The 25,422-nt window shown below is 41.8% G+C and overlaps 2 protein-coding genes across 2 annotated transcripts in view; both read left to right on the forward strand.

Annotated features, from left to right (window-relative positions):
- The window catches only part of LOC124616521, a 91,672-nt gene extending 74,806 nt beyond the window's left edge, over positions 1–16,866 (forward strand). Inside the window, exons 4-5 of the mRNA XM_047144836.1 lie at positions 392–558; positions 16,845–16,866. Coding sequence (XP_047000792.1) covers positions 392–558; positions 16,845–16,866 — 189 coding nt within the window. The remainder of the gene's footprint in view (positions 1–391; positions 559–16,844) is intronic.
- Positions 16,867–17,895: 1,029 nt separating this feature from the next.
- LOC124616749 (cubilin-like) overlaps positions 17,896–25,422 on the forward strand; it is an 82,922-nt gene continuing 75,395 nt past the window's right edge. Inside the window, exon 1 of the mRNA XM_047145116.1 lies at positions 17,896–18,016. Within this exon, the coding sequence (XP_047001072.1) occupies positions 17,911–18,016 (106 nt within the window). The 5' untranslated portion in view covers positions 17,896–17,910. The remainder of the gene's footprint in view (positions 18,017–25,422) is intronic.

The raw sequence follows: 25,422 nt of genomic DNA on the forward strand, positions 1-25,422 counted from the left end.
ACTGTTACACATCATTGGATTCGTCTCGATAGCCACTATCAGAAAATGAGTACCAAACTATAGCATCCTATTTTTAAAAAATTTGGCCATATCTCTGGAGTGACCCCACCTAGCAACAAAAAACCAACGTCATATCATGGCCCCTGTTGTCCCATGCAACTTTTTTCCTACGAACTTTTCAGCTCCTATTATACTTTAGGTGTTATTCTTGGTGGCAATAGTTATGGGCTATCACCTACAACTTGCACCGCAAATGTAGCGGAATATATACGTGTGTCTAAAACGTTTGCGATATACACGTACGTGTGTAGAAAGCTAGATGTTTATAATGACGCGTTTACTGTCTCACATTTTCGCAAGTAGTTAATGGAAACGTGGCACGTATTTGCAGTTTGATGAACGATGTGGAGCTGAAGACGACTGGCTCCTTTGGGCGTCAAAGTCAGATTGCGAGGCTCGCCGATGTACCAGCATCACTTCCGGCGTCGTCAACAGCAGCGTCATCGCCTCCCCGGGTTACCCGCGCTACTTCCAGCCAGGCATAGACAACTGTTACCGGTCAGTAACTCTAGCTTTACTGATGCAGTATAGCGATATGTTCTTGACGATTGCTGATAAGCGATCAAGCTTGATATGTCTCTCCATGCTGAAGTGATGGGGCCTACTGTCACCCAAGGAATTAAAGCAATTCACCATAAAGCGACTTACGTCTCTTACATACTACATGCGACTGTCTTTCATACTGAAACTAACTCTTTATTTTTTTTTATTAAACACTGACCTACAGAATTTTCCCTGACAAAGGCACCTCAGACTTAACCTATTCATTTACTGCCCGCAATATACAAACCCAACGCAATCTGACTACTGTACATTGATAACATGACTTTCAATAATTAACACAAAAGAATGGCCCTGAGTTGCAAGAAATCCTGACAATGATACAAATCAAATAAATATTAAATTAATGAAATATGAAACTACCTCCAACTCTGTTAATTGCCAAAACTCTTTTCAGTCACGAATCCCGATAGTGGAACCCAAACTCTTTTTCATAAGTCACTTACCTCACAGAAAATCTTCATAACACGAATTACACCAATTACAGAAAGAAGCAGCAACAGCCAGCGAAATAAAAGGATTCTAACTACCACAGACTCTAACTGCTAGGAGGCATATGGTTAGCAAAATAAAGAATTTGTTGAAAAGCAAGAATTGTATTTAGAAAATTTTTCATTATGCCGGATAACAAGTACAGGCCGGCCGGGGTGGCTGAGCGGTTCTAGGCGCTACAGTCTGGAGCCGCGCGATCGCTACGGTCGCAGGTTCGAATCCTGTTTCGGGCATTGATGTGTGTGATGTCCTTAGGTTTGTTAGGTTTAATTAATTCTAAGTTTTAGGGCACTAATGACCTCAGAAGTTGAGTCCCATAGTGCTCAGAGCCATTTGAACCATTTGAACAAGTACAGAACAAATAGCGTAGAAGGCGCTTAAAATCGCGTTCAGTTGTAAACAGGGGAGAGTTGCCAACGAAGCCATAGAGTTTAATTGAAATTCAGATAACCAATATGTTTAATATCTTATGCTAAAAGTTACGTTTTTAATAGTGCACAGTGAAATGTATTAGTGGTTTACTGTCAGAAAAATGGTTTGATACACTCTGTCCGGTGCAAGCCTTCATCTCTACGTAAGTGCTGTAACTTACATCCAATTGACTGATTACTGCAATACTTGGTCTCCCTCTAAATTTTTACCTCCACACATTCTTAAGATACCAAACCGACGGTTCCGTAATGCCTCTGGACGTGTCCTATCAACCGATACCTTTTTTTAGTCTACATCTGCGTGACTGCTCCGTAATTCACACATAGGTGCTTCGCAGAGACTTTACACACCACTACCGAGCGGAGTGGCGCAGTGGTTATCACACTGGACTCGCATTTGGGAGGATGACGGTTCAAAATCCGCGTCCGGCTATCGAAATTTATATTTTCCGTTCAAAAATGTTCAAATGTGTGTGAAATCTTATGGAACTTAACTGCTAAAGTCGTCAGTCCCTAAGCATACACACTACTTAACCTAAATAATTCTAAGGACAAACACACACCCATACTCGAGGGAGGACTCGAACCTACGCCGGGAGCAGCCGCACAAAAATGGTTCCAGTGGCTCTGAGCACTATGGGACTTAACATCGATGGTCATCAGTCCCCTAGAACTGAGAACTACTTAAACCTAACTAACCTAAGGACATCACACAACACCCAGTCATCACGAGGCAGAGAAAATCCCTGACCCCGCCGGGAATAGAACCCGGGAACCCGGGCGCGGGAAGCGAGAACGCTACCGCACGACCACGAGCTGCGGACAGCAGCCGCATAGTCCATGACTGCAGCGCCTGAGACATCTCGGCTAATCCCGCACGGCATATTTTCCGTGATTTTCCTAAATCGTTCAAGGCAAATGCCCGGATGATTCCTTTGAAAAGACATGGTCGATTTCCTTCCCCATCCTTCCCTAATCCGAGCTGGTGCTCCGTCTCTAATGACCACGTTGTCGACGGGACGTTAAACGCTCCTCCTCCACACGCCACTTTTTTCTCGATCGTTCCACTATCGAAAGGAGCGTTTTTGCATAATTAATTTTCACAGTACATATAAATGAGCACGTGGACAAAGTGGTAGTTCCATCAAGCATTTCGCGTATGACGCTGTTGTGTACATAGAAGTGGCAGTATCAGGAAATTGTAGCGAAGTACAAGAAGAGTTGCAGAGGATCAGCTCTTGGGCAGAGTTTGGGAAACGACTCTTGACATAAACAAATGTAAATCACTGTAGCCAGAAAGACCGACTATTTTGTGATTGCTCGCTTCCAAAACAGTAGCTGGAACCAGTAACATCCAAAAAAATTCATACGACTATGCATACGGAACGATTTGAAGCGGAAAGGCCAAATAAAATTACCGGCCGGTGTGGCCAAGCGGTTCTAGGCGCTTCAGTCTGGAACCGGGCGACCACTATGGTCGCAGGTTCGAATCCTGCCTCGGACATGGGTGTGTGTGATGTCCTTATGTTAGTTAAGTTTAAGTAGTTGTAAGTTCTAGGGGACTGATGACCATAGATGTTAAGTCCCATAGTGTTCAGAGCCATTTGAACCATTTTTTTTGCTGACATGAGGAAAGTTTCCAACCGATTTCTCATACACAAACAGCAGTTTACCGGCGTTTCCTGGCGAAACGTTGTTATGATGCCTCGTGTAAGGAGGAGAAATGCGTACAATCACGTTATCGACATTGATAAAGGTCGGATTGTAGCCTATCGCGATTGCGGTTTATCGTATCGCGACATTGCTGCTCGCGTTGGTCGAAATCCAATGACTGTTAGCAAAATATGGAATCGGTGGGTTCAGGAGAGTAATACAAAACGCTGTGCTGGATGCCAACGGCCTCGTATCACTAGCAGTCGAGATGACAGGCATCTTACCCGCATGCTGTGACGCATTGTGCAGCCACGTCTCGATCGCTGAGTCAACAGATGGGGACGTTTGCAAGACAACAACCATCTGCACGAACAGTTCGACGACGTTTGCAGCAGCACTGACTATCATCTCGTAGACCATGGCTGCGGTTACCCTTGACGCTCCATCGCAGACAGGAGCGCCTGCGATGGTGTACTCAACGACGAACCTGGGTGCACGAATGACAAAACGTCATTTTTTCGGATGAGCCAGTTTCTGTTGACAGCATCATGATGGTCCCATTGGCGACATCGCGGAGAACGCACATTGGAAGTGCGTATTCGTCATCGCCATACTGGCGTATCACCCGGCTTGATGGTATGGGGTGTCATTGGTTACACGTCTCGGTCACCTCTTGTTCGCATTGACGGCACTTTGAACAGTGGATGTTACATTTCAGATGTGTTACGACCTGTTGCTCTAGCCTTCATTCGATCCCTGTGAATCCTTACATTTCAGCAGGATAACGCACGACCGCATGTTGCAGGTCCTGTACAGGCCTTTCTGGATACAGAAAATGTTCGACTGCTGCCCTGGCCAGCACATTCTCCAGATCTCTCACCAACTGAAAACGTCTGGTCAATGGTGGCCGAGCAACTGGCTCGTCACAATACGCCAGTTACTACTCTTGATGAACTGTGGTATCGTGTTGAAGCTGCATGGGCAGCCATCCAAGCTCTATTTGACTCAATGCCCAGGCGTAGCAAGGCCGTTATTACGGCCATAGGTGGTTGTTCAGGGTACTGATTTCTCAGGATCTATGCACCCAAACTGCGTGAAAATGTAATCATATGTCAGTTCTAGCATAATATATTTCTCCAATGAATACCCGATTATCAACTGCATTTCTTCTTGGTGTAGCAATTTTAATGGCCAGTAGTGTACTTATCAAACTACAACACGTACCAGACAGAACAGATAGAAGAAACAGAGAAGATCCACAGAAGAGCAGCTCGTTTCGTTACAGTTTTATTTAGTTAGCGCGATAGCCGCGCAGAGATGCTCAGCCAATTCCAGTGGCAGACGCAGCAAGAGAGGCGTACTGCATCATGGCGAGGTTTACTATGAAAGTTCTGAGAGCGTATGTTCCTGTCAAACAATATAGTGCTTTCACCCACGCACTGCATACCTCGCGAAAAAACCATGAACGTAAAATTAGAGACATTCAAGCTCACACGGAGGATTACCAGCAATGATTCTTCCTGCAAACCATTGACGAATGGCACAGAAAAGGGGAAGTGACAGTGATACACGAAGTAGTCTCCGCCACACACCGTAAGGTGGCTTGCGGAGTTTTGATGTAGGCCTGCATGTAGAATAACACGTGGCAAAAACGAATACTTAAATCTTTGCGTGCGAGCTCCGATTTCTGTTATTTTATTACGATGGTCGTGTCCCACTTTGTAGGTGGGAGCCAACAAAATAATTTCGCATTAGGAGGAGAAAGTTGCTGACTGAAATTTCGTGAAAAGACCTTGCCACGTCGAAGAAATGCTTTGTTTTAATGACCGCCATCGAAACTCGAGCATCGTATTCGGAAGTCTCTCTCTCCTATTTCGCAATAAAACAAAACGAGCTGCCCTTCTTTACACATTTTGTACGTCCTTCGTAGGCCCGCCAGGTTAGCCATGGGATCTAGCGCTCTGCTTTCCGGGCGGGAATGCGTGCCGGTCCCCGGCACGAATCCGCCCAGCGGATTAGTGTCGAGGTCCAGTGCGCTGGGCAGACTGTGTATGGGTTTTAAGGGGGTTTTCCATCTGCCTCGGCGAATGCGGGCTGGTTCCCCTTATTCCTTTCTCCACATACGTGTACACCATCACTACTCTACCAAGAAAACATTGGGGTTACACTCCTCTGGTGTGCGACGTTGCCGGGGGGGGGGGGGTTCCTCTGGGGCCGAAACACAAAATAACCCCGGGTTCTGCGTGGGGCGGCGCAGTGAGCGGACTACTGTAGCTTGTTGTGGGGTTGTGTGCCACTATGGCTACGAGGGGGACGAAGCCTATCCCTCGTTTCTAACTTCCCAGTTCAATACAATACAATACACTACAATACAATGTCCTCCGTCAGTCCTAGTTGGGAAGGGTCCCATACTGTGCAGTGTTTCTTCAGTAGAGAACGGACAAACGCAGTGTAGGCAGTCTATGTAGTAGATCTGTCGCATCCTGTAAGTGCTCTACCAATAAAACGCAGTCTGTGATTCGCCTTCCCACTTTTTTATGCAATTCTTCCAATTTTCCATAAATTTCTTTCCAGTAAATTTCTGATTCGGTACATCTCCATTAATTACTCGACATGCCATTCTTCTGTAGCACTACATTTCAAAAGCTATTATCTTCTTGTCTAAACTGTTTATTGTCCACGTTTCACTTCGCAAAACTCCAGCTCAATATTTTCACAAAAGACTTTTCAATGTTCACTGGTTATTCGATGTTAACAAAATTTCCTTTTTCATAAATGATATTCCTGTTTATCTGAGGTTTATATACTTTTTACGTCTGCCATCGTCAGTAGTTTATCTATCCAAATAGCAAAACTCATCCAATACTTCCATAGTGTCACTTCGTTATATAATTCCCTCACCATCATCTGATTTGACTGGCCTAAATTCCATTCTCTTGCTTTACTTTGGTTGAAGTTCATCATATAACTTCATTTCTAGACACTATCTATTGCATTCAGTGATCTGCGAAGTCATTTGCTTCCTTCGACATAATTACAGTGTCACCAGTAAACCTCAAAGGTTTTATTTCATCTCCCTGAAATTTAATTCCCTTTCAGAGTTTCTCATTTGTGCCCTTCAGTGCTTGATCAAGAAGTAGATTAACATCGGACAAGGCTTCCAAGTTTCTTTCTCATTTCTCAACTAGTACTTTCCTTTCATGTGTGTGTATTGAACCAGGGACATAGAAATGACGGAGCATCCACCCCACCGCCTCCCCACACCGAACCGAGGCTTATTGTGCAGTTCGGTCCCCGGTGGAGCAATCACCGACAGTGTAACTGAGGTGGAATGAGGAGAACCAGCCCGCATTCGCAGAGGCAGATGGAAAACCTCCTAAAAATCATCCACAGACTGGCTGGCACACCGGACCTCGACACTAATCTGCCGGGCGGATTCGTGCCGGGGACCGGCACGCCTTCCCGCTCCGAAAGCAGCGCGTTAGACAGTGCGGCTAGCCGGGCGGGCCGCTTTCATGTTCTTCGATACTTCTGACTTTTGGTTTCTGTTGAAGTTATCCACAACTTTTCTCATCCTGTACGTCATCTCTGTTACCGAAATGTACTTATATTTTGCTAAAGGTTCGTTTATCGTTGTTGTCGTACATGTAAATATAATTATTTTCTCTACATTTTGGGACTGTGCGGCTGGTCCCGGCGGAGGTTCGAGTCCTCCCTCGGGCATGAGTATGTGTGTTTGTCCTTAGGATAATTTAGGTTAAGTAGTGTGTAAGCTTATGGACTGATGGCCTTAGCAGTTAAGTCCCATAAGATTTCACATATATTTGAATATTTTTTTCTAAATTTTGACAAAAATTTCCTGTGGACATTCCACATCCGTCGATGGTAATATAATTCTGAAACCGGTCGTGTGACTATTTTACAGTAATTAGCGATTCAGTCTTAATAATTTTTTTACTGAACAAAATTCTATCACATGACTTGATAATGACATTATGTCAATCCTTTCGTCTAATATCATGGCTCACAGTATCGAATAACGTGGATGAATAGAATGGCCAGTTGGGTTTGACACCCAGGATTACATCTACCTAAGGTAGGTAAATCCTTGACAAGTGAACTCACGAAAAGTAGAACTGGAGGCGTCTACATGGTAGCGCGTACTACATCTTGCCTTAATTTGAATGACAAATGCTTCACCTGTCGAAATTGAGTGGACGATTTAGAGTGACTGTGGGTCTGTCATTACATTAACTATAGCTCTTGTAGAACACGAGGTAAATGAAATACCAACAAACATTTCTAGGTATAACAGTAGTACGGAAGGTTTAACAATTACTATTTGCCTAATGGTTTATCTCTGAGAAATTTGTAAGATATAAATCGGTTTCTTTATGCCCTTTAGAAGCTAATTTATCTAGAGATAGCCTTAATTCGTCCAAACCTATCAATGGCTTCAGAAACAAGTGAATAATGGTTATGCACTCTCGCAATATTGAAAGTCAAAATGTTTATTTTAGCTTTATCACCATTAATGTTATCCACTCTAAAGCTTACAGAGTGTTTTTTGTGGAAATAGCTAAGACATCTGTAAAAACGTTGGTTTTTAGACATCACTTTCCAGCGATTCGATCTTGCTTCAATGAAATGTTGGGCGAAGTGACTGTTCTGTCATAATATTCTGTTTCTAAAAAATTCGCGTGTGTGACTGCATGTAAAGTGCGGGTTTTCCTTCATCTGAATTAACATCTGTCTCTTGTGAGGTGAACTGAGGAGTTACTTGATTGAAAAGTAGCGGCTCTGGTCTCGTAAACTGACATACGATCGGAAGGGGAGAGCGGTGTGCTGACCACATACCCCTCCGTATCGGCATCCAGTGACGCCTGTGGGCTGAGGATGACACGGCGACCGGTCGGTAGCGTTGGGTCTTCATGGCCTGTTCGGGCGGAGTTTAGTTTCTTAGCAATAACACCTGACAGTAAGAAAGAAGAACAGTAAAATGAACTGTAGAGCAACAAAGCGAAATGAACGTAATGAGATATATCAGTCTCTTTACGTTAATACTAAATGCTGTGAAATGAGAGTTAAATGTGGCTTCTTCGAAATACTCTCCTCAACAACTGATGCACCGCTCCCAAAGCCGTTTCCAGGACCGGAAGCAATCTTGGTACTCCTCTTACTGCAAATTATAATAAATTTAAGTTTTCTTTTATCTCGTTTGTCGTTGCAAGTTGCAAGTCTTCGTCCTTCCAACCGTACTTTCTCCTTTTTTTTTTTTTTTTTTTTTTTTTGGGTCATCACATCAGTCCACTGACTGGTTTGATGCGGCCCGCCACGAATTCCTTTCCTGTGCTAACCTCTTCATCTCAGAGTAGCACTTAGCACTTGCAACCTACGTCCTCAATTATTTGCTTGACGTATTCCAATCTCTGTCTTCCTCTACAGTTTTTGCCCTCTACAGCTCCCTCTAGTACCATGGAAGTCATTCCCTCATGTCTTAGCATATGTCCTATCATCCTGTCCCTTCTCCTTATCAGTGTTTTCCACATATTCCTTTCCTCTCCGATTTTGCGTAGAACCTCCTCATTCCTTACCTTATCAGTCCACCTAATTTTCAACATTCGTCTATAGCACCACATCTCAAATGCTTCGATTCTCTTCTGTTCCGGTTTTCCCACAGTCCATGTTTCACTACCATACAATTCTGTACTCCAGACGTACATCCTTAGAAATTTCTTCCTCAAATTAAGGCCGGTATTTGATATTAGTAGACTTCTCTTGGCCAGAAATGCCTTTTTGCCATAGCGAGTCTGCTTTTGATGTCCTCCTTGCTCCGTCCGCCATTGGTTATTTTACTGCCTAAGTAGCAGAATTCCTTAACTTCATTGACGTCGTGACCATCAATCCTGATGTTAAGTTTCTCAATGTTCTCATTTCTACTACTTCTCATTACCTTCGTCTTTCTCCGATTTACTCTCAAACCATACTGTGTACTCATTAGACTGTTCATTCCGTTCAGCATATCATTTAATTCTTCTTCACTTTCACTCAGGATAGCCATGTCATCAGCGAATCGTATCATTGATATCCTTTCACCTTGTATTTTAATTCCACTCCTGAACCTTTCTTTCATTTCCATCATTGCTTCCTCGATGTACAGATTAAAGAGTAGGGGCGAAAGGCTACAGCCTTGTCTTACACCCTTCTTAATACGAGCACTTCGTTCTTGATCGTCCACTCTTATTATTCCCTCTTGGTTGTTGTACATATTGTATATGACCCGTCTCTCCCTATAGCTTACCCCTACATTTTTCAGAATCTCGAACAGCTTGCACCATTTTATATTGTCGAACGCTTTTTCCAGGTCGACAAATCCTATGAAAGTATCTTGATTTTTCTTTAGCCTTGCTTCCATTATTAGCCGTAACGTCAGAATTGCCTCTCTCGTCCCTTTACTTTTCCTAAAACCAAACTGATCGTCACCTAGCGCATTCTCAATTTTCTTTTCCATTCTTCTGTATATTATCCTTGTAAGCAGCTTCGATGCATGAGCTGTTAAGCTGATTGTGCGATAATTCTCGCACTTGTCAGCTCTTGCCGTCTTCGGAATTGTGTGGATGATGCTTTTCCGAAAGTCAGATGGTATATCGCCAGACTCATATATTCTACACACCAACGTGAATAGTCGTTTTGTTGCCACTTCCCCAATGATTTTAGAAATTCTGATGGAATGTTATCTATCCCTTCTGCCTTATTTGACCGTAAGGCCTCCAAAGCTCTTTTAAATTCCGATTCTAATACTGGATCCCCTATCTCTTCTAAATCGACTCCTGTTTCTTCTTCTATCACATCAGACAAATCTTCACCCTCATAGAGGCTTTCAATATATTCTTTCTACCTATCTGCTCTCTCCTCTGCATTTAACAGTGGAATTCCCGTTGCACACTTAATGTTACCACCGTTGCTTTTAATGTCACCAAAGGTTGTTTTGACTTTCCTGTATGCTGAGTCTGTCCTTCCGACAATCATATCTTTTTCGATGTCTTCACATTTTTCCTGCAGCCATTTTGTCTTAGCTTCGCTGCACATACTATTTATTTCATTCCTCAGCGACTTGTATTTCTGTATTCCTGATTTTCTCGGAACATGTTTGTACTTCCTCCTTTCATCAATCAACTGAAGTATTTCTTCTGTTACCCATGGTTTCTTCGCAGCTACCTTCTTTGTACCTATGTTTTCCTTCCGAACTTCTGTGATGGCCCTTTTTAGAGATGTCCTTTCTCCTTAAGAAATAAAAAAAATATTCGCAGTGGCCAGGTCTGGATGAGTACGGAGGATGAGGTAGCACAGTGATTTCGTTTTTTGTGCAATAGTCACGCATGACTCATTAGCCGCGGGGCGAACTTAGCGGTAGCATGATGCATTCCAAGATGTGTTAGGATTTCATGACATGATCCAACTGAAATGTTACATTCTTCTACGATCCCTCGGACGGGCAGTAATCGATTGGCACACTCAGTGTCGTTGACGTAACTGACATGAGCGTCGTCGGTAGATGTCGAGAGTCATCCTGAACGAGCGTCATCTTTGGCTTCCGTCCGGCCATTTTTAAACCTAGTAAACCATCCCTAACACAGATTGCGGCTGAAGCACCGTAGGCTTCCTGCATCATTTGGCGTGTCTCTGTGAAGGTTTTCTTGAGTTTCACGCAAAATCTAACGCAGACGCGTTGCTCCTCTAACTCTGTCATCTTGAAATTCGCGAACTGTATGACACGACATTCTACGCAAATACAGCACTGAACAGTAACTAATAGACATACAACAATGATTCTTCCGGGAGCTACACACTAGACACAAGCGTGTGGAGGGATGAAAACCACATTTCGCTCTAACACACCATTGATGCGAAATTACGAATGTTCCTGAATTTTTTGAACAGACCTCGTACTCGTAAAACTACTCGCAGGTAAGACAGATGATGAGATTCACTGGAAGAATTTTCAGAGAATGTAGTCCATACACAAAGGCAGTAGCTTACAAAACTGTTGTTCGATTAATACACTCCTGGAAATTGAAATAAGAACACCGTGAATTCATTGTCCCAGGAAGGGGAAACTTAATTGACACATTCCTGGGGTCAGATACATCACATGATCACACTGACAGAACCACAGGCACATAGACACAGGCAACAGAGCATGCACAATGTCGGCACTAGTACAGTGTATATCCACCTTTCGCAGCAATGCAGGCTGCTATTCTCCCATGGAGACGATCGTAGAGATGCTGGATGTAGTCCTGTGGAACGGTTTGCCATGCCATTTCCACCTGGCGCCTCAGTTGGACCAGCGTTCGTGCTGGACGTGCAGACCGCGTGAGACGACGCTTCATCCAGTCCCAAACATGCTCAATGGGGGACAGATCCGGAGATCTTGCTGGCCAGGGTATTTGACTTACACCTTCTAGAGCACGTTGGGTGGCACGGGATACATGCGGACGTGCATTGTCCTGTTGGAACAGCAAGTTCCCTTGCCGGTCTAGGAATGGTAGAACGATGGGTTCGATGACGGTTTGGATGTACCGTGCACTATTCACACTATTCAGTGTCCCCTCGACGATCACCAGTGGTGTACGGCCAGTGTAGGAGATCGCTCCCCACACCATGATGCCGGGTGTTGGCCCTGTGTGCCTCGGTCGTATGCAGTCCTGATTGTGGCGCTCACCTGCACGGCGCCAAACACGCATACGACCATCATTGGCACCAAGGCAGAAGCGACTCTCATCGCTGAAGACGACACGTCTCCATTCGTCCCTCCATTCACGCCTTTCGCGACACCACTGGAGGCGGGCTGCACGATGTTGGGGCGTGAGCGGAAGACGGCCTAACGGTGTGCAGGACCGTAGCCCAGCTTCATGGATACGGTTGCGAATGGTCCTCGCCGATACCCCAGGAGCAACAGTGTCCCTAATTTGCTGGGAAGTGGCGGTGCGGTCCCCTACGGCACTGCGTAGGATCCTACGGTCTTGGCGTGCATCCGTGCGTCGCTGCGGTCCGGTCCCAGGTCGACGGGGACGTGCACCTTCCGCCGACCACTGGCGACAACATCGATGTACTGTGGAGACCTCACGCCCCACGTGTTGAGCAATTCGGCGGTACGTCCACCCGGCCTCCCGCATGCCCACTTTACGCCCTCGCTCAAAGTCCGTCAACTGCACATACGGTTCACGTCCACGCTGTCGCGGCATGCTACCAGTGTTGAAGACTGCGATGGAGCTCCGTATGCCACGGCAAACTGGCTGACACTGACGGCGGCGGTGCACAAATGCTGCGCAGCTAGCGCCATTCGACGGCCAACACCGCGGTTCCTGGTGTGTCCGCTGTGCCGTGCGTGTGATCATTGCTTGTACAGCCCTCTCGCAGTGTCCGGAGCAAGTATGGTGGGTCTGACACACCGGTGTCAATGTGTTCTTTTTTCCATTTCCAGGAGTGTACTTGAGTGTTGCTCGTCAGTCTGCGATCCATACCTGATGGGACTGGTAGAGGAAATAGAGAAGAGCCAAACAGGAGCAGAGTGTTTTGTAACAGGTCCATTCAGTAAGCCTGGAAGTTTAATGGAGATGCTCAGTCAACCTCAGTGGCAGACGTTGCAAGAGAAGCGTTTTGCAACACCGTGTATTTCTCGAACGTGTGCGTTTCTAGATTAGTCAACCAACATATTGCTTGCTCTTACGTTGGCTAGTACACCCGTCAACCTGAGTGTGGTTTTTAGGAAGTTTTCCACACCCGTTTAGACAAATGGTGGCTAGGTCTGTAAAACAAGTTTCAGAGAATACCACACACCAACATTTAAAACACAGTAACGCACAGAACAAAGTTTACACGATTCACAGGCAGATGGTGCACACGACTTCCCTCCGTTATGTTCCCATTACGACTATGGCGTCAATGAGGGTATCCGGTCACAAAGTTAAAATAAAATGATATAAAACTTGCAAAATTTTAAAATACTCCGTACTAGACAGGTAAGAACGGGAAACTTAATGTTCCAAGGTAATAAGCGAAGCCGATGGCTGCCCGTTCTAGAGGCATGTGGAAGAACTATTCAGTCACTATTCACGCCAGATGCCGCTAGAGTCTAGACGGACAGGAGTCTGGTAAATGATTTGGATCGTATGGTGTTTTGCGGAATTCAAATATGACGCTCGAAATGATAATCTAAGCCCATCAATATTGTAAATTACAGCACTCAATGCTAAAATTTAAGGTGAGAACCTAGTCTTCTGTACTTGCTGGGGAAAACAGTAACGTACGTGAAAAATAAACGAATTCAAAGTATGAAATTATTATACAGTTTTTCTTAGTGATCTGTAAGTTCATATAATCTGAATTATGTCTTTTCAACGTAGCTCATAGGATAAAGGATGTATTTAGTGTTTGAAGTAATAAAAATACTATATTTCTAATTAGGCCTACTACTTATCTGTAATGAGCAATTTTTAAATAGTTTGTTCAACTACTCAACTGTATCCGTTTACGCTAATAAGCAACACCGTTGTTTCTTCATCAGAAAGATATAATAAGTTGTATTTTTATATAATTTCTATGTTTGCTATAAAAGGAGACAATTGTTCGAGTAACTAAATTTTTTGAGTGCTATTTAAGAAATCCTTTATATTTTATTTGTTTTTACTTTATTTTTTATTTACACTTCAAGTTCCGTAGGGCCAAATTGAGGAGCAAATCTCCAACGTCATGAAATATGTCAGTACATGAAATTACAAAATGAAAGTAATAAAAGATAAAAATAAAATATTTATGAATCCGAAAAAAGTCAGTCGATAGGTTTAAGAAAACGCAATCAACAACATAACAAGAAACAGCTTAATTTTTCAAGGAACTCCTCGACAGAATAGAAGGAGTGACCAATGAGGAAACTCTTCAGTTTCGATTTGAAAGCTCGTGGATTACTGCTAAGATTTTTTAACTGGAGCGGTAGCTTATCGAAAATGGATGCAGCAGGTTTGATTTCCACCGAGTATTAACTGAATGAAAGCTCCTTATTCTTGGGAATAAGCTAATATTGTAAACAAAAAAATTACAGTCAGGAATATATATACCGAGGGGCCAATGTCAAAATACCCAGATTCGTGAACAGGGGTCGACAAGAGGTTCGTGAACTTACACCACTTTTTGCCCGAAGCGCCCATTTCTGAGCCAAAAATATCCTTTCAGAATGGCAAGAGTTACCCCAAAATATAATATCATATGACATAAGCCAATGAAAATAAGCAAAGTAGACTATTTTTAGTGTCGAATGATCACTCACTTCACTTCACTTTGAACAAGATCCTGAACGTGGGCTTTCCACGACAGTTTACTATCTATCTGAACATCTACAGAGATCCAAGCTCACACGGAGACTTACCGCGAATCGTTCTTCCCGCGAACTATTCACACCTGGCAGAGGAGAAGAGGGGAATGACTGTTTTACAGAAAGTGCTGTCCGCCACACACCGTAATGCCGCTTTCGTAATATAGATACAGATGTAGATGTCGACAATGTAAATATATCTGCGCTCTGTTTGTAGGAAGTGACAGCAACGCCTTTGCGACTATCGTATCGTCACCGTTGGCGGCGCAGTGCTTCTGTCTACAAGACACTTAGAGCAACTGATATTGATTTGAGTGGTCAATTTAATAAGCAGCAGCTTATTGGTGGACCTGATGTATTTCGTTGACTACGAATGGAGTTCACGTGTGATGAAAAAGCTGTTTTTGGAGGCAGTACATGGCTGACCTTGGCTGTTGTTTGGGGCAATCACGCTGATTGATTTGATTCCGAAGATGAAGGAACCATTTTGTGGCATTCGCTTCAGAACTGTTCCAGAGATTCAACGACAGACAGTAGACCGCTCCATTCGCACCATCAACAGAACAGGCTCTGCTAACGGTACATTACGCCTTCCACATCGTTGGCAACGGATTCTACACAACGCTGGTGACTACTCTGAAAGACAGTAACAGGTGTAAACATGTAACTCTTTTGTATCGGTTGTGAATAAGTAGTTGCCACTATTTAAGTTTCAACCCTCGTATTCACGGGATAAAATTATAAGACATACCCTTCGCAAAGCGTAAACTAGTAAAACATGACCTAACTGCCGATGTAGGTAATGTAGACGCATACTAGTAGCGGGCTAATCGAAGCTCGCCAGCAGATATGGTTCGCAAATGACAAACTGGTTATCAAACTCAAAGGCCAAAGATTCGAGTTCCAAAATGTTGTTATTGTAAGGTACACATTCTTTTAACTCATGTCAAGGAAGAATTCTACCCATAGTAGACTTCCAGATACACCCACTTTTATATTGAAGGGAGGCTGAAATAAGTTAAGATATTACTGTCATCAGTGTATTGGAGGAACATTTGTAATCCTCATCCAAACTCAAACCCCCCATTTCCTACAGTCAATAGTTGCGTAAGGCTGTCGTGCCGCGGAGGCTTTCCTCAACGCGTGTAGGACTCAAAAATACCGAATGTGACTGATTGATCTTCGGTTCTATAGTGTTGGAGACTGATCATTAACTTTCAATTTATTAGTTTTGGAGCTTATTCATTTCTACCACGTAACAAATCCCAGCAACAGCTTTGTCTTTTTTACAAACTCACAGTTTGATAGGCTGATTTTCATTCACTCTCCCTCACATTTTCCAGTTTAAAAATGTACTTTTGTGCTGATAATAATGTTTACTTCTCCTGTCAAGAGATTCCTTTTCTATACATTTCGTATCTCATCGTTGTCGAATCCTCCTTAAATCTCTACATTTTTGCGCCTCAGTTCGCAGCAGGCCTGTTGTCTGTCTTAGAATGTTATAACACCCTAATTGCACTTTCTGCTTTCCATTTTTATGCATACCTTCTGTGTAAGCACCGTGTCATGACCTAGATCTGTTAATTCCAAGACGGTTTCAGTCACTTTCGTTTGCGAAATTAAATTTATAGCCTCTCTCCACTCTTGATATACCATTTTGCTGTTCTTTTCCAAGAAAAATACAAAATTTTACTCACATTGTTCTTAGGCTACCAATCGTCTATTCACGTGCATGGATGCATAGAGTTTTTCCGCACCGTATTTATTGTTCAGTTTCAGGCTATGCTCTGTAGGACAGCTACCCTAACACTTCTGATCTTACACAGTTGGAACACTATCTTCGGGTGATGATGTTTGTTGCACTGTACCACTGATTTCTTCCAGCCTTTGTGATTCCTCGACTGAAAACAGTGACATCTTGCTTGACGAAAAAAAAAAGACCATCCACCTTCCTGAAAGGCGACTTCTAATTTGCCATATAATCGCACAACAAAACTGCACATGTATTTTATTTTCCAAATACAAATTGTTCAATTAACCTCACCTATATAGATATACTGCTACAGCTCTTGTCTGTACATTTGATATCTCTAACAGTTGTTGTCTCTCCCAAGGTACTTCCTCGCTTCTTATTAGTTAGTTCAGATCTTTTTAATTGTCATCCATACCAGCTGCTTCGGCTCTTCTGTGAAAAAACATGTAGGATGGTCTGGTTTATTTTCTGGTCCACTAATATATGAATCAATAAATGAGTATACTCACTCACTTTTCAGGCCACATGCAGCACTATACTAGCAGGGATCGTCTTCAGTATCCCCTGAGCTGTACTACTGTTTGCAAGCGTTACGAAATGTAGAGTCCACCTCTTTCTGATTTTAAAACACTTACATGAATGTTCCACTGTAGCTCTTAACACTTCGAATATAATTAAATTCACTACACTGAGCACTGTGTCGGCCTCCTGAAATTTATTGGTAGAGTAACACAGTAAAACTGATAAATGAAAAAAAATAATTTTGTTAATTGTCTTAATAATTTTTAATTATCTTAATAATTTTTAATTATATTATTAATTTTTTTATTTTATTTTTATTTTTTAAACATATTAACAGATCTTCCGTCGGTTCTTGGTAGAACAACATTATAATAAATGAAAAGCACCAGTTTGCTTTTGTTCTGCAATATTGTAGAACAAAAGCAAACTGGTGCTTTTCATTTATTATTTTTTTAACATTTATTGAAAGCGTCATTGCTTTAAGTGTATTTTTGTGGATACGTTACAACTGCAAAGTACTGAACTGCGGATAAATATAGTTAATCCCCTTCCATTCCATGAAATGTGACCGCGTCATCTGTAATAAAACTACCAACGTTTCGGCTGCTGTTGCAGGCAGTCCTCAACAGGCTACAACAACAGCCCATATGTTGGCAGTTTTATTACATAAACGTGGCCACATCGCGTGAGGGATTTTATTGAAATGGACCCCGGCAGCGTAAACATAATTCTCATGAACTATTACATTTACAAAGAATATTCGATACAGTTCCTCGGCAATGATACGCCAAAGTTCTGATGCATAATTTTACATTTATCCTTTACAAGAATTTAACACCATTGCCCAAACAGAAATTAAATTGAACTTTTTATATATAATTAAATAAATATGTAACCACAAGGAGAAGGCTACATACCATGTCGAAAAAAATTAAGTCGCTGCTCTTCTTTGTAGAATCAGAGTAACTTTGAAAAACAAGGAACGTGTTAGCTTCTAAGAAACATAAATTTTCTATTTTTTCAGATTTTCGCTTAGCAATGAATCTTGTGCAATTGAATTTACTATGGAAGACTTCGATTTGCCTTCGAGTCCCAGCTGCACGGAAGGCTACGTGCAAACAGAAGAGGGAGGTCAGAGATACTGTGGAACTTCGCTGCTATCAAAGACATGTGAGTTTCTGTACATGCAATAACGTTGTTCACATTACATATAATTGAACTCATTAATTTTAGTTTAATAATATACCAATCTGAGAACTTTTCTGCGAATGTTTCAAATACCGTTTCAATAAGCTGATTTGTTATGTTTAAGGTGACGTAGATAGTACTTCCTGAATAACCTGCACTTCTCTCAGAACACAGTAACAGCTTCCACCTTCCACTCTGGACTTTCGTTTTCAATGTGTGTAATTTGTTGCTGTGCTTTATTAGAATCTTCGTTCTGTCTCCTGTTTATAATGCGCCTCGTTTTACTCCGGTGAAATTAATTTCGCCGTCGTAAATTACTGAGTTATCTACGCAACAAGCTTAAGAGCAAGCTACTGCAGAGCGGAAATTAAAGGTCTCCTTCTGCCTATAAACGTACAGCCCCGGGTTGTCTCGTAATACAACCCCGTTAGCTAGGTAACACCCATCCTGCCGTTCATACGCTCTTCACTTACGATCCGTTTGTCGTCTTCTCTTCCTCCTCTATTTGTATCTTGCTGTTTTGTTAAGCGATATCTGCAGAACATGAAAAATGTAATCGAATCTCCTCCTAAGGGAAATGTTTTCATTTGCCTCAAAGTAGCAACAGCACTGAAACTTACATAGTTTCCTCATTTAAGCAGGAGGGAAGTACATACTTCTTTTGGATAAGTCATTCAGACATGTATCAGGAGAGTGAAAATACAATGTACTCGTATATCTGTTTTGTACATAACATCTGTATCGAAAAACTGAGAAGGTATCACTAGAACACAAATACCTTATTAAGAACGTTTTAAGTGCCATACCATGAAACTGATTGGTTCTAAAGTCCAATAAGAAATTTCTAACAAGGTGATTCTTACAAAGAAGGAAACACCAACCACGCACTGTTTAAAATCCCATTTATTTACACAGATAGCGTTGTTACCAGTTTCGAATCGACAGATTCATCTTCATATGGCCGTTCACATTTATATTACACTTGTGGTTTCTTACATTGGTTATTGGCTATTTTCCTTTTTGGCAAGTAAGGTAAGCAAATGTAACTTTTAATTTTAAAAAAAGCAGCGCATTGTTTACTGAATGTGAGCGAATTCCTAAGGGACCAAACTGCTGAGGTCGTCGGTACCATGACTTACACACTACTTAAACTAACTTATGCTAGGGACAACACACACACCCATGACCGAGGGAGGACTCGAACCTCTGGTGGGAGGGGCCGCGCAATCCGTGACATGGCGCCTCAAACTGCGCGGCCACTACGAGCGCCAAATCTAATTATTTGTGAACAGTTGTATGCAGATGAATTTGTGGTTCGAAACCTGTAACTACGCTATTTGTGTAAATTAACAGAATTATTAACTCCAGAGAGAAGCAAAGCTTGGCACAGATAACATGCTCCATGTAGTGACGCATGTTTGAAAGACTTTCTACATGATTTGGCACCTGGATGAAGTCTAGCATCATACAACAGAGTGACGACAGCACAACAGAACTGAAAACTATTTTTGTTTTTCAAAAACAGGCACTTAGAAAGTTCTCTAATTTCACTCTTCATTTGAAGAAAGATATTATTTTTGCCCCAAAAGTCGGCCGGTGTGGTCGTGCGGTTCTAGGCACTTCAGTCTGGAACCGCGTGACCGCTAGGCCGCAGGTTCGAATCCTGCCTCGGGCATGGATGTGTGTGATGTCCTTAGGTTAGTTAGGTTTAAGTAGTTCTAAGTTCTAGGGGACTGATAACCACAGATGTTAAGTGCCATAGTGCTCAGAGCCATTCGAACCATTTTTTTGCCCCAAAATTTAATTTAAAATCTGTCATTTTGGTTTAAAAAACTATATTCTCGACGACTGCTAATATGTATGACGTAATCCCTTATCAGCTCCAGAATAGTCAAGATTGTCTGTTCTGTCCTCGATGTATATACAGTTTATTCTTCAGATTGGTAGATACTGTCTAATTAATTAATTCTACAATTAAAAATGAATTAAATATGAAAAGATAGTTTCCGTCTGTATTAACATATAGCATCAATATCAATATCTGTTTACGTCCGTATTTCAAAATACATTAGGCGTAAACGGTTAGCAGACTGGACTGGCACTAGGAAGTTGTAGAGATAAAGCCCAACAGTGGTGATCTTTATATTTATTTTCATTAGTTTTCAAAATCCTCTTCAGCTGTTTGGTATGTTCTGCTTGGTATGAGCTCTTCTGCTTGGATTTTACAGTTTTCAGCTTTATACATACACGTTTCTTCAGAATTTTTTTCTAAATCCACCCACTTTACATAGTCTTGATCATTTCTTGTCTCTTGGAATTCAGCAAAGGATTTTCTTGTTCTACCCATTCTCCTGGTTTAAATACTGTAAGTCAACCACATTTACAATTTAGTCACAATCACATCATCCTCTTCAGCGTCGTTTCCTTTGTCTTTTCCTCGACTTTTCCAGTAAATACCAATATGCATGTATTTCTCTCACAGCAATCCTCCGTTTTTAAATGGTTTCTGCACAAGAAGTGCATGACTCATTCTTACAAATCAAAACCGATAACCAAAACTGACTGGTTGTTTTCCTTTTAAGATATATCAGAAGATTAATCCTGAGTACCCTATTTAGTTTACCAAAAACCCACTACGGCATTTTTACTCTTTTTGTTATTAATGTTTATTTACTTATTTTTTCTTTCCGTCTCTTTGCTTCCAGCTGTCGTGAACACGAAAACACATATGCTCTGTGGCTTCATTGTTAATTTATAGTGTTTTTGATATGTTGCTTATACATAACGAGATTGATTTTTTGCCTACTTTGAATCTTTCTCTTAAGTGTTACTTCTTAGAGTCGTCAGTCTTCTGACTGGTTTGACGGGGCCCGCCACGAATTCCTCTCCTGTGCCTACCTCTTCAGCTCAGAGTACCACTTGCAACCTTCGTGCTCAACTATTTTCTGCATGTATTGCAATCTCTGTCTTCCTCTACAGTTTGGTACAGCTCCCAGTTTGGTACAGCTACCATGGAAGTCATTCTCTGATGTATTAAGATGTGTCCTATCATGCTGTCCCTTCCCCTTGTCTGTGTTTTCCACATATTTCTTTCCTCTTCGATTCTGTGCAGAATCTCATCATTCCTTACCCTATCAGTCCACCTAGTTTTCAACATTCGTCTGTAGCATCACATCTCAAATGCTTCGATTCTCTTCTGTTCTGGTTTTCAAACAGTCCATGTTTCATTACCATACAATGCTGTGCTCCAAATGTACATTCTCAGAAATTTCTTCCTCAAATTAAGGCCGATGATTGTTACTATAAGACTTCACTTGGCCAGTAATACCCTTTTCTCCAGTACTAGTCTACTTTTGATGTCCTTCATGCTCCGACCTTCATTGGTTATTTTGCTGCCTGGGTAGCAGAATTCTTCATCTACTTCGTGATCAACAATACTGATGTTAAGTTTCTCGATGTTCTCATTTCTGCTACTTGTCATTACTTTGGTTTTACTTTTATTTAGTGTCAGTCCATATTATGTACTAATTATATTGTTCCTTAACACTTTTGTACTTCCTTCTTTCATCGATCAACTAAATAATTTCTTTTTTTTTTTTACCCATTCTGTGGCCTCCGAGTTACCTTCTTTGTTCCTGTATTTTTCCGTCCAACTTTTGTGATTGCCCATTCCTCTTCAGCTGTGCTGCCTACTGAGCTGTTCCTTATTGCTGTATTTACAGCCATGGAGAATTTCAATCGTATCTCGTCATTCCTTAGTACTTCTGTATCTCACTTCTTTGCATTTTGATTCTTCCTTTTTTCACTATTACATTGTGCTCTGAGTCTATATGTTCTTCTGGATATGCCTAACAATCGAATATCTGATTTCGAAATCTCTGTCTGACTATAATGTAATATAAAGGAGAACTTCCCGTATCACCCGGTCTTTTTTAAGTGTACCTCCTCCTCTTGTGGTTCTTGAACAGAGTTTACGCTATTACTAGCCGAAATTTATTACAGAACCCACTTAGTCTTTCTCCTCTCTCATTCCTTGTCCCAAACCCATTTCTCCTGTAACCATTCCTTCTGCTTCTTCCCCTACAACTGCATTCCAATCCCCCATGATTATTAGGTTGTCATCTTCCTTTACGTACTGAATTACCCTTTCAGTATTCTCATATACTTTCTCTGTCACTTCATCTACAGCTTGCGACTTTGGCATGTATACCTGAATTACCGTTGTCGGTGTTTTGCGATTCTGACCAAATCAACGCTATCACTGAACTGTTCACTGTAACACACTCTCTGCCCTACCTTCCTATTCATAACGAATCCTACTCCAGTTATTCCATTTTCTGCCGTTGTTGAAATGACCCTACACTTCTCTGACCAGAAATCCTCGTCTTCTTTCTATTGCATTTGACTGACCCCTACTATATGTAGACTGCGCCTTTGCATTCCCCTTTTCAGATTTTCTGGCTTCCCTACCACCCTCAAGTTTCTAACATTCCATGACCCGACTCATAAAACGTTATCCTTTCGTTGGTTCTTTTTCTCATGGTGAACTCCCCCTTGGCTGTCCCCTCCCAGAGATCCGAGTGTGGGACTATTCCTGAATATTTTCCCAATGGAGAGATCATCATGACACTTTTTCATTACAGGCCACATGTTCTGTGAATACACGTTATGTGTCTTTAATGCAGTGTTTTCCGTTGTCTTATGCATCTTCATGCCTTTGATTATTGTTGATTCTTCGCCAAGAACAACAGAGTGTCCTGAACCACTAACCGCTCCTCCGCTCTCTTTGACAAGGCCGTTAGCTGAAAGAGTGTGAATTCTTATGCCGAAAGCCTTCGGCCGCCAGTGCTGATTATTAATAAAAGTTTAAGAGGTGGCATGTTTCGAAGCAGGGACCGAGAATGTTTTGATTACTAATCAAAGGCGTTACCCATTTTTTTTTTGCGTTTTGTTCATTGTTGATCGTTGTGTTCGGTCGTTGCGGACGTCGCAAGACATCCTGTTCAAGTTCGGTGGTTGATCCTTCCACTCAGTTTTGTATTATAGAGGCCAACCGGCTCTCTGGCCGAACACGCTGAGCTACCGTGCCGGCACAGATTTTGTTATTGCTCCTTTTTAATGGACTTGATCAGCAAATTCAGGCTCAGTTGAGAAGATGGCCAGACCATTATGAAGATTTTTCATATTCAAACGTAAAAAGTTTTTAATTAATGTTAACATAGAGAAACTTGTTCCGCCACTTGCTACAGATATTGCTGTCATTATCAATATTCTTAAAGAACTAGTAAGATTTTGGGCAAAACTTAACATTGTAAATAAAATCAGTACATCGTTTAGGCTTTCTTTTTTACCCAAAAGCGCAAATATTGCTGAAATTTCCTCTGGTAATTCTTTCCTATTTATGTCGACAGAATAACAATCAGTTAAAATGCTTTCTAAATGCTTACAGCATTTTAGTAGCATTTCTTTGGTTATGGTATTAATTCGTATATATTATATAAGAACTGAAAAATTTACTGTGATTACCAATCTGATCAATTCATTCTTCTAGTGCATTTAGTGATTGAACGATTGTAAAATTTGAAAGAAGTGTTTTTATATTGTTCCTTTGTATCTGTGATGGCTTTATCTAGTGCTTCCCATGAGTTCTTTCTTATTCTTATCGCGAATTCTTATGAGAAACGTACACAACTTCCGCTCGAATTTCCGCGACCCACGTTAACTATAGGTCACACAACAGCGACAGTGTTATCTCGGAGTGAGCGGAGAACTTTCGCCATCGTCCGGAGAACCTTGGACACCACAGAGGGCTGCGAAAATCAGGGGCTCTCGATCTCGCAGCAACAGGCCTGCAGGAAGACACATCATCATAATTAAGAAAATTTAGGTAACGGACGCGACGGGAACCACTCGCATGGCTACAGCTTCCATTTTATATTTACCTGCAGTAATATTTTTCTGTTACTGAATATTTGATATGCCAATATTTTCTCACACTTACAGCCAAAATGGAGCTCTTAAATTTTGGCGCCCAGGACAAATATCTGGGCAGCCCGCCCCTAGAACGGGCCCTGTATGCTCGTCAATTCACAGGCTCCTTGACTAAGTCCAGTAGATTGCATCATTGCCGTCGCATTCGGTGATATATCTTGAATGGACAACTTGAGCCCACTTTTTGCCTGCCATGGCTTCTTCGTTCTGGTCTTGTGGGGCAATCCGTTTAGTTTTGCAAAGTCAAACGCAGCTTTTCGTACATCCAACATGTTTAAATCCAATATTATTTCTTCACAAGTAAGAATATGCTCTTCCATTCGTTTTCAGGTTCGTTGCAAAACTATTGTGGACAAAAATTTTCACATCCCAGTTTCCATTTTCATTTTTATATTCGGCATGCTTCATAACTGTTAGATGAGGCACATTTTATGTGTGCATACATTCATTGAATCCATAGTCCCAAATTACATATACTGTTACAGCTAAGTGCAGATCATTTGAGGTGTACCTTTCAAAACATCTACATTTACTTGGTTACTCTGCAGTTCACACTTAAGTGCCTGGCACAGGGTTCATTGAACCTTTTTCATACTACTTATCTACCATTCCACTCTAGAATGGGGCGTTGGAAAAAGGAACACCTAAATCTTTCCATTCGAGCTCTGATTTCTCTTATTATGATGATCATTTCTCCCTACGTAGGTGGGCGTCAACAAAATATTTTCGCATTCGGAAGAGAAAGTTGGCGATTGAAATTTCGTAAATAGATCTCGCCGCAAAGAAAACCGCCTTTGTTTCAGTGACTGCCACCCAAACTAGCGTATCATATCAGTTACACTCTAACCCCTATTGCGCGATAACATGAATCAAGCTGCCCTTCTTTGCACTTTTTCGATGTCCTCCGTCAATCCTATCTGGTAAGGATCCCAACCCACAGAGCAATATTCCAGCAGAGGACAGACAAGTGTAATGTAGGCTCTCTCTTTAGTGGGTTTGTTAGATCTTCTAAGTGTTCTGCCAACAATGCGCAGTCTTTGTTTCCTTCCCCACAATGTTATCTATGGGGTCTTTTCAATTTAAGTTGCTCGTAATTGTAATTCCTAGGTATTTAGTCGAATTAACAGCGCTTAGTTTTGTGCGATTTATCGTATACCCAAAATTTATCGGATTTCTTTCAGTACCCATATGGATGACCTCGTACTTTTCTTTGTTTAGTGCCAATTGCCACTTTTCGCACCTTACAGAAATTCTCTCTAGATCATTTTTTAATTGAAATAGATCGTCTGATGATTTTACTAGACGGTAAATTACAGCATCATCTGCAGACAATCTAAGGGGGCTGCTCAAATTACCACTTAGATCATTTACGTAAATCAGAAACAGCAGAGGGCCTA

Source organism: Schistocerca americana, chromosome 5, assembly GCF_021461395.2.
Source record: "Schistocerca americana isolate TAMUIC-IGC-003095 chromosome 5, iqSchAmer2.1, whole genome shotgun sequence".
NCBI lineage: Eukaryota > Metazoa > Arthropoda > Insecta > Orthoptera > Acrididae > Schistocerca > Schistocerca americana.